We start from the raw sequence: 9,893 nt of genomic DNA, 5'->3' as shown, positions 1-9,893 counted from the left end.
AGATACTGAAAGCAATGGTTCACATACTTTTGCCACTCACAGATATGTAATATTGGATAATTTTCCTCAATAAATAAATAAGCATAATTTTTTTTTTATTTGTTCATTTGTTTAATTGGGTTCTCCATCTACTTTTAGGATTTGTGTGAAAATGTTATGGTAATATTTATGCAGAGATATAGAAAATTCTAAAGGGTTCACAAATTTTCAAGCACTGTGTGTGTATATATAGCGATAAAGTATTGAATGTCATCTTAAATATTTACATCAATATCAGGTTAACCATTTTGAGATTACAGCCCATTCATAAGGGAAAATACGCTGGCTTAATTTTCATATATTTAATTGTAATTCATGTCCATAATTGTTATTGCTACAATATTTTGATCTATAATTATATATATTTTTTTATTGATTTATATACACTCATCTTCCACTTTAATAGGAACACCTGATCATTTGTGCAGTTATTCAAACGGCCAATCATGTGGCAGCAGCACAATGCATAAAATAATGCAGATCGAATATGAGGAACGAAATGTGATCTTTGTGACTTTAACCGTGGCATACTTGTAGGTACCAGATGGGCTGGTTTAAGTATTTCAGAAACTGTTGATCTCTTGGGATTTTCAGACACAACTAGTCTCTAGAGTTTACACAGAACGGTGCAGTTTTATCCTTCCACTTCTGGAAAAAAAAAAAAAAAAAAAAAACCCTGTGTGCAGAGGGGCCTGCAGGCTGAAACACCTTGTTGATGTGAGAGATCAGAGGGTTGAAAAGGTATAATAACCATCTCAGAAAATATGACGGTTTCCTGGTATACGGTATTATATATGCAATTACCCTTAAAGGAATTAAAACGGGGGGGCAAGTTTGATGAGTCTGACAGGCTGTGTAGGAGTAAACGAGATGTACATGTTCAGATGAGATTCTCTGTCCGGTTCCTTTTTTTTTCTTTTCTTTTCAGTACCATAGTTAAGCAAATGTATATGGTATGATAACCATCAATTTTCATACCACGGTATACTTTGAAACCAGTATACCGCTGCAACCCTAATATATTTACACACTGCACGCTTATAGGAACTAATACTGGGTAGGGCCTCACTCTGCTTTCAAAACTCAATCTTTGTGGCAAGGATTCCACAAGATGTTGGAAGTAGGGATGTCACAAGAACCGATACTTCGGTACCAAGTCGGTACCAACATTGTTAAAACATGACAGTACTTGTTTTTCTGCAGTAGCTTGTTACTGTTGATAATGAAGGTACCGATGTTGCAGTTCTTCCGGACCTGATGGGGGCAGCAAATATGCGTAAGAGTTTTAGTCGGTCCACAAGTGGTGAAGAAGAACGCCTACAAGCACACGGGAAAAACTACAAAAGATGGCGACAAGTTTAGCTCCGCCCCGACTCGTTCAGAGGCAGAGAGAGGAAAGCTCGTTGAGAGGAAAGGTAGCATCTATCATTCATTTCAAACAAAGCGAGGAAACACCTGGAATTTGGTGAAGCACCTGAAAGACGGTCCTATATTATGTTTGTTTGAGGCAGCTGCATTGTAGTCGTGAAACCAGCTAACGTTACGCTCCATGTAATGTTAGCGATAGACAGTTATTTGTTAATGACGCTAACGCATTGCGATGTTATAAACTACCTCCTAATGTTCCACCATGCATCTCCATTCAGCCCGTGTCCTGTCAGATAAATGTAGCCTCATGTCACTAATAATTATTCACATGTTCATGCTTTTAATAAATCTTTTTATCCTGCCACCAGATCAGTGAATTTAAACTAATGCTTGCATTCAGAGTATAAGGGGTGTGTGTGTGTGTGTGTGTGTGTGTGTGTGTGTGTGTGTGTGTGTGTGTGTGTGCGCACATTTAGGAGTGCATTTTACCACTTGTTATTAGCACTTAGCACTGTTTTATTAGTCATTGTCAGACAGTGTTTGATAACTAAAATATCCCTCTCTCTCTCTCTCTTTTTGCCAGTATTAGCCAGAGGAGGATGTCCTCCAGGAGTTTTTAATTTTATTTTTAAATGTGTATTTTTTTTTTTTTTTTTTTTTTTTTTTTTTTTTTTAAACCACACCGTGGTATTGTCTTTGGTATTGAGTATCATGTACTTTTGGTGGTATCGGTACAACTACTAGATTTTTGGTATCATGACCTCCCTAGTTGGAAGCATTCCTTTGAGATTCTGGTCCATGTTGACATGATTGCATCATGCAATTCCTGCAGATTTTTCAGGTGTAGATGGGTAAATTAAGGTCATGCACCTGGTCAGCAACAATACTCAAACAGGCTGTGGCATTGATTGGCATTAATGGGCCCAAAGTGTGCCAAGAAAACATTCCCCACACCTCCACCAGCCTGGACACAAGGCAGGTTGGATCCATGGATTCATGCTGTTGGCACCAAATTCTGACCTTACCATCTGTGTGCCTCAGTCTTAAACTGTCCAGTTTTGGTCAGCCTGTGCCCACTGCAGCCACAGCTTTCTCTTCCTGGCTGACAGAAGTAGGACCCGATATGGTCTTCATATGTCTTCAAAGTTCAATGTTTTGTGCATTCTGAGGTCCTTTTCGGCTCATCACAATTATGCAGAGTGGTTATCTGAGTTACTGCAGCCTTTCTGTCAGCTCGAACCAGTCTCCGTTGACCCCTCTCGTCAACAAGGTGTTTCCGTCAGCAGAACTGTTTTTTTTGTTTTTATTTTTTTTTTTTATATTTCACCATATTGAGTACACACTAATGTCTGTTGTGCATGAGAATCAGTTATAAAAATACTCAAACCACTTTATACATATATATTAGATAGATAGATAGATAGATAGATAGATATTTGCACATATTATAATACACTGAGGCTTTATTACCAAATCTGGTAAACACTTTTGCCCATATCTAAGCTAGTTGTGGGGACCGCCCGTTTAATCCAGAGACTTTGCATAATAAATGCTGCACTGTGTATATGTGCAAAAGTGAGATCTTGCTACCGCGAACTGTTAAATCATCAAATGATTTCAATGTGTCATGGTCATAAAGTAAGAAAGGGGGCTTGCATAACTTTGGGTTTAACCAAATATTTGATGAAGCATTGACATATGGATTGATGTTGAATACTCCTCCCAAATTTTCCCCTAAATCAAGTATAAATGTGAGATTTTAAGGTGTGATTTTATATGTTCAATTCAGTACAATTTTATTTGTATAGCGAGTTTAACAATGGACATTGTCATTAAGCAGCTTTACAGAAATATATAAATTTGAAATTTATAAACGTATCCCTAACGAGCAAGCCAGAAGTGATTGTGGCAAGGAAAACTCCCTGAGACAACATGAAGAAACCTTGAGAGGAACCAGACTCAAAAGGGAACCCATTCTCATCTGGGCGACAGCGGATTATAAATAATTTCTCTTATATAACTGTATATATAGTCAAAAATGCAATTGTGGTAACAGGAGCTTATGAGCAACGTATGAGTAATGAATTCAGAAATTACTGATATTCATATAGTTTTAATTTAAAGTCTATTGTATCAAACTAAAATTAACTGTTCAAGGCTGGGCAAACAGTTCACACCTCTTCACAATAACATTGGTACAGAGATAAAAATGCACCCCCAAAACAGGTGGAAATCCCATTTTTGGCCACTGGTAAAGAAAGGGTTGAATAGGAATTTTCACTCCACCCTGTCAAATTCTTTGTCGGCAACTAGTGAAATGGCAGCTAATGGACATTGAATATGAACTGCACACATATTAATAAAATGCCTAATAAAATGTCTATTATTGTCCGTTATACGTTGGGCCTAGAATAAAGCCAGCCTGATCAGTATGCATGAGCAATCTAATTATGCTATCCATTCATACATGTATTGAAAAAACTAGGGTCAGTTCCTCAGTTCCTTTCACTGTCTCTCTTCTGCCTTTAATGCAGAGTCAAGATGTTTTTGTTTTTTGCATAATTTGGGTAACTCTAATGACTTCAAATGCATATGTATTTCAATGTCTTTGAAGGTCAGGATTGAATTGTACAACCCTGTAGTGCCCCCTTTTACACGGTTAAAAATCTTGGGGCATAAATTGTGCATACTTGTATGTATATGTACGAAACTCAACATATTGTTCTCATTGATCCGAACAACTTTCGCGCTGACAATTGTTAGCTCCACCCAACTGGTAGTCGGCCATTTTGGATTTAATGTTTTTTTGTTTTTTTTTTAATTGCAGGCTCTGCATTTTTAAATGCTTCTCCTAGGGGATTCATGTGATTGTCACCAAACATGGACAAAATTATGCCAAGCCATTGAAGATTCTACATTGTGAATGGATTTTCCATATCGCGAGTGTTTTGCCATGGCAAGGCAATAAACATTTGGTGAAAAAAGGGAGACAGGAAGTGTCTCTCATCTTCTGATTGAGTGACTTAGATGAAACTTGAGCTGTATGTTTGGTGTTGCCGTGGTAACACATCAAACTTTAATACTCTTTTCTTTACATATTTGGACGATTTACTCTATAGCACTCGCTTCACTATGCATTGTTTGCATACACCAACCAGGTGGTGATGGCATTGTAGTGCTTGGGCCCGTCATCGCTGCTTGCAGGTATATTTACTCCCCCCACATGCTGAAAAACTCGAAATTTGGCACGTCAGTCATCGGCCTTTAGGCCTGGGCAAAGAGTATGACGTGGGTGTGGTGGGGGGGGGGGGGGGGAGAATAATCCTCAGGAAAACAATAGGGCACTGTGCACTTTCAGTTCTTGGGCCCTAATAATAATTATAATCCTTAGGAAAACAATAGGCTCCTGCACGCTTTCAGTGTTTCGGCCCTAAATATGGCTTGAAGTAGTGATGACTGTCCCAAGCACTATGATACCATTGCCACCTTGTGGGTGTATGAAAACAATGCATAGTGAAGCGAGTGCTGTAGAATAACTTTTTTTGCACTAATGTGTTGGGTAAAGCCCAGGTCTAAGGCTGTATAGCAGCTTCCATGTCCAAACATACAGCTCATATTTGGTGATCTAATGCATGAAGAAGATAAGAGATGTATGTTATCCTTATTATCCATTCATTAATTTAAGTGAACTAATGTGTAGTGGGCACATGCATTTATTGGGGTGCAACATGGCCCCCTGACCAAACATACAACACAATTTGATCTAAATCAGACAATGCATTTAGAAGATACAAGACTCTTCCTGTTTCATTTTTTATCATTAATTTAATCCCTCACCATGGTCATACCATTCGTCATATCAAAAATTTGCAGTTTAGCATCTTCAGTGTTGACCTCATTTGGTGACAATCACATGAATCCCCTTGGAGGAGTATTTAAATATTCACTGCCTGCAGTTTTTGAAAAATCCACATTGAATCCAAAATAACCTACTTTCTGTTGGGCGGAGCTAATGACTGTCATTTTGAAAGTTGTCCAGCTTGATGAGAACAATATATGTACCGAGTTTGGTGACTGTAGGTGAAACTGATCCCACCACTTTAGTCTAAAGGGGGTGCTACAGAGTACCCTCCTCCATGCCCATGTCTTAGCTTTTGCCTACTAGGTTCTGGCTAGGTCATTTAGAAACATTGATCTTAATTTTTATATGTTGTAATTTCACATTTACTGTGGAAAAATTCTGACATGATTTATCTTGGTTTAATTTATTTTATATCTCAAAAACCTGCCATTTTAACAGGGGTGTGTAGATTTAGGGTTATTTATGTATATATGTGTATATGTATATATGTAATTTATATATAACATACATACATGTGTGTGTGTGTATATATTAGTTAGGAGATGTAATGTGTTTGTTACAATGTTGTAAGAAAAAAAGCTGAGTTTAAAAAATGACTGTGTGTAGATTCTGCTAAAGCGTCGTGAAGAGGTTTGTGAGAGTCTGAATCTTCCACTGGAACAGGTTGAGCTCAGTATGGGCATGTCCACAGACTTTGAACATGCGGTGAGTTATTAGCTTTCTCCCTTATAGAATTTGTTTTTTAAACTCATTTCCTAAATTCTGTTCTTTCAATGTGATCCTGAATTCAAGAACGAACATGTAAACTGAAACTCTGATGTAATCCACAAGCTTCACTGTGAACATTTAATACAGCAACGTTTGTGTATTGTATTTCTTCTTTCAGATTGAGGTAGGCTCCACTAATATCCGTGTTGGTAGCACTATTTTTGGAACACGGGAATATCCAAACACTCCTAGCCCCAGCCCAGAAAAAAAGCCAGAGGTTGCATCAGAGGAAGCAGCAAAGAAGATGGAAAATCTTACAGTAAAAGATCATTAAATAATAGAAACAAAGATAGACACACTGAATCTGGATGGTTTAAGAGAACCCAGCCCTAAGAACAAGACATATCTTAATTATACACCTGGTCTTCTTATGGAAGGTTCAGGCAGAAAGGTAAGTTTCCTTTCAAGTAGACATAAGTTTGTCCAATTTCAAACAATTCTCATGTTATGTTCATTATTAACAGCATACTGGATCCACGTTTTATTATTTTTTTTAAAAGTTAATAGATTAACACATTTGCATTTCTTTCTTAAACTGTTAACAAAGTATAGCTTATGATCATTGAATGACGTGTGGATTGCAGTGTTTTCTGTCAGTAGACCACTTTTTCTGTTTCAGTATGACATGATCCATGACACCATGCAGTATGACATGACCTAAAAAGAGAAAGTGTTAATGTAAATGCACATGTATTGTGTAACTACTTGTCTGTTGATGTGAAAGATGTTTTAAAGAAACTGGTATTTGCTATTATTCAAAAGTTCCTATATGGAGAATTTGCATAAACCTTGAAATTGAAAATTGAAAGCACAAGTTCCAGAGAAATGGTGGACGTATGTGATTTAGAACTTTGACATTTTGTTAATTATGGTTGTATGACATTTAACCAGAATTTGTTTTTGATTTATATTTTTATTGTGATAAATAAAACAAACTATTTGCTATGTGCAAACAACTCTGAAAGGAAAATGGAAAATTGTTTTTCCTGCCACATACCCAGCGTCTTAGATAGGTGGGTTGATGAACAGTAAAAAGTATGCACAAGAAATTGAAAGGCATACATTTTCATATCGCATCTCACCAAAACCTATTAGACACGATAACATCAACATTTTTAATGAATAAGAGTCCAGCAAGGAGTTCTCTTTGTCAGTTTTTTTTTTATTCAAGATATGAATGGGCAGTTTTTATCGTACATGGATTTAAACATATCTGGGATGCTTGAGGATTGACTAAAAATATTTTTTGAAAAAATGTTATTATAAAGGGTGGTGATGTTTGCAATATGATGAATAGATGCTTGAAGCTGCTCAAAGCAGATTTTATTAGCTGTGCAGTGCGAGAATACACCAGTCACCCAATCAGTTTTAGGGTACTAAGAGAGCTGAAAGTAACCGATAGTGCTCTCTGATTTTTTTTTTTATTATTTTTTTTTTTTTAATTAAAATCTCTGGTGTCAGTCTGCCCGCTTGTTTAATTGTCATCTCTCATAAGTATAAGCATCGAAAAACTTTTTTGGGGAAAAAAAAGTCAACATTAGCGGTTTCCGCCATTTCGTACCAAAAGTTAGTGACAGCTCAATAAGTTAATGACACTAGACTTATAAACAACAAATTTCAGAAGTAAACGCAAATAATCAAACCGAAGTTTATGCTTGCAATTTATTTATGATGCATACAAATTACAAAGGTAAAATAAGATATACCAGCGTGTAAAAGTTTTTTTAATAGGCTACTCAACTAAACACTACTGCAGCTTCAAGCAATTCTGACTGGTGCTGATATGTTTAATTTACCATTGTTTATTCATTGTTTATACTGCTTAATCATGGTTATTGCTATTTCAGTGATTGGCAGTTGGTTGTAAGGTTCTGCCCCTTGCAGCTTGTTTGTTTTGTTTGGCTAAACAGTTTGTCATGAAAATACCGGGGAAAGACTAGAGACTACGATTTCCATCAGTCACTGCACCATGTCACATGTCCAGGTTCACCTGATGAGGTTTTTGGTTAATCAGCTTCATTATATGTCACGTTTTGCACTGCACAGATTGTCTTCTGTTTGTCTAATGTTGTTTTGTTCCTTTGTTTCTGTTTTTCTCTGCCTAGTTTTCATAGTGTTTAATCATTTATGCTTGTAATTTTGTATTGTTCAATTAAATCTGCACTTGCATCCGACTCGCCTCCCGTGTCGTGACAGAACTCAAGACCTTCACAATGGATGCAGCAGATTTTTTTTTTTTTCCACCCAAGAGGTCGTTTTGAAGTACCTGGGGTTGGAACTAGAGGAGAGGGGATCTTGGACCAATGCCACAGAAGCATGGATGGAGGCCATGTGCAAGATATTTCTCTACCCTCCCTCCCCTACTGTGGATTTCTCTCAGCCTCCAAGTCAACAGAGGAGAACGCTCAGCATCCCCCCTCAACTGAGGACGTTGCACCATCTCCCAGTTCATCTGTTAGCTCTGCTTTACCTCCCTGCTCCACCTCGAGCTTCATAACGCCAGGCTCCTCTTTGGACATTGTGTCGCCTCCCTACTCCACTGAGGACGTCGCTATGCCTCCTTGCTCGGCCAAGGACATCGCGCCGCCTTCCTGCTCCGCCGAGGACGTCACACCGCTGTCCTGCTCTGCCGAGGACGTCATTCTGCCTCCATGTGCCACTGAAGATATCGCTCCATTTCTGTTCTTCGTGCCCCCTTCTTGCTCCACAGAGGACATCACTCCCCACTCATGCTTTGCAGAGAGTGTCGCTCCCCCTCTGGCCTTGCAGAGAACTTCGCTCCCCCCTCTGACCTCGCAGAGAGTGTTGCTCAAGCCAGGCTGGGGATATTGCATCATCTTTCAGAGGTGCAGAAGAGACCGCTTAGGGACATCTAGTCTGGGTGTCCAGGACCCTCTCCTGAACTTATGTGCTTTGAAATACCGGAGAAAGACTAGAGCCTACGATTCCCATGAGCCACTGCACAACGTCACATGTCTAGGTTCACCTGATTCACATTTTTGTTTAATCAGCTTCACTACATAAGTCACGTTTTGCACTGCACAGGTCATCTTGCGTTTGTCTAACGTCATCTCATATCTGTTTTTCATAGTTCACGTTTTATGATTCCTTTGTACTTGTACTTCTCTTTTGTTCAATTAAATTTGCACTTGCATCCAACTCGCCTCCTGTGTTGTGACATAATTGCTTAAATTGTTCACATCTTGATGGAGAAGGAAAGAGATGAAGAAAGGAAAATAAAAATGGACCCTACCGGCAGAAATTAACTCTCAAGGCTGAGCAATGCTATTTCCACAAACTAATGACGATAAACAACATCGATCCATATGACTTGGCAGCGCAAGATTACAGACCCCTATGCACTACCTCCACTCACACATCCAGACATTATATAGACACGCATCCAATTCCAGGTTGATTTCGTGACATTTCCGATTGACTGGAACTTCTTAATTATTGTCAGATGGTGGAAATGGGCATTTTCAATGCTTGTGCTATTTTCTTATAGCCACACCCCATTTTGTGAAGCTCAACAACCTTTTGCCGCACATCACAGCTATGTTCCTCGCTCTTACCCATTGTTATGAATGACTAAGGGAGGTTTGCCTACGTGTTACCTCATATTTATACCCCTGTGAAACAGGAAGTCATGGTTGAACAATTTCCTGTTCCTAGTCACCCAGGTGTACTAAAATTTTTTGAATATCAATGGGAATATACTTCAAATATATTTTTCTCATATGAATTCATAGGGGCGCCAATAATTGTTACACACCTATATTAAACAAGGTTTTTTTTTTAATAAACCTGTGTTGTGTTTACAATTGCTTGATTTCCATGAGCGCAGAGTATTTTT

The 9,893-nt window shown here is 38.3% G+C and overlaps 1 protein-coding gene across 1 annotated transcript in view; it reads left to right on the top strand.

The window, feature by feature from the left end:
* The window catches only part of plpbp (pyridoxal phosphate binding protein), a 29,104-nt gene extending 20,893 nt beyond the window's left edge, over positions 1–8,211 (top strand). The window contains exons 7-8 of the mRNA XM_053643213.1: positions 5,876–5,974; positions 6,156–8,211. Of these exons, the coding sequence (XP_053499188.1) occupies positions 5,876–5,974; positions 6,156–6,311 (255 nt within the window). The 3' untranslated portion in view covers positions 6,312–8,211. The remainder of the gene's footprint in view (positions 1–5,875; positions 5,975–6,155) is intronic.
* The last annotated feature ends 1,682 nt before the right edge of the window (positions 8,212–9,893 follow it).

Source organism: Ictalurus furcatus, chromosome 15 (assembly GCF_023375685.1).
Source record: "Ictalurus furcatus strain D&B chromosome 15, Billie_1.0, whole genome shotgun sequence".
In the NCBI taxonomy this organism is placed as follows: domain Eukaryota; kingdom Metazoa; phylum Chordata; class Actinopteri; order Siluriformes; family Ictaluridae; genus Ictalurus; species Ictalurus furcatus.
The sequence above is the reverse complement of the archived record's forward strand: the minus strand, read 5'-3'. Positions and strand labels throughout refer to the sequence as shown.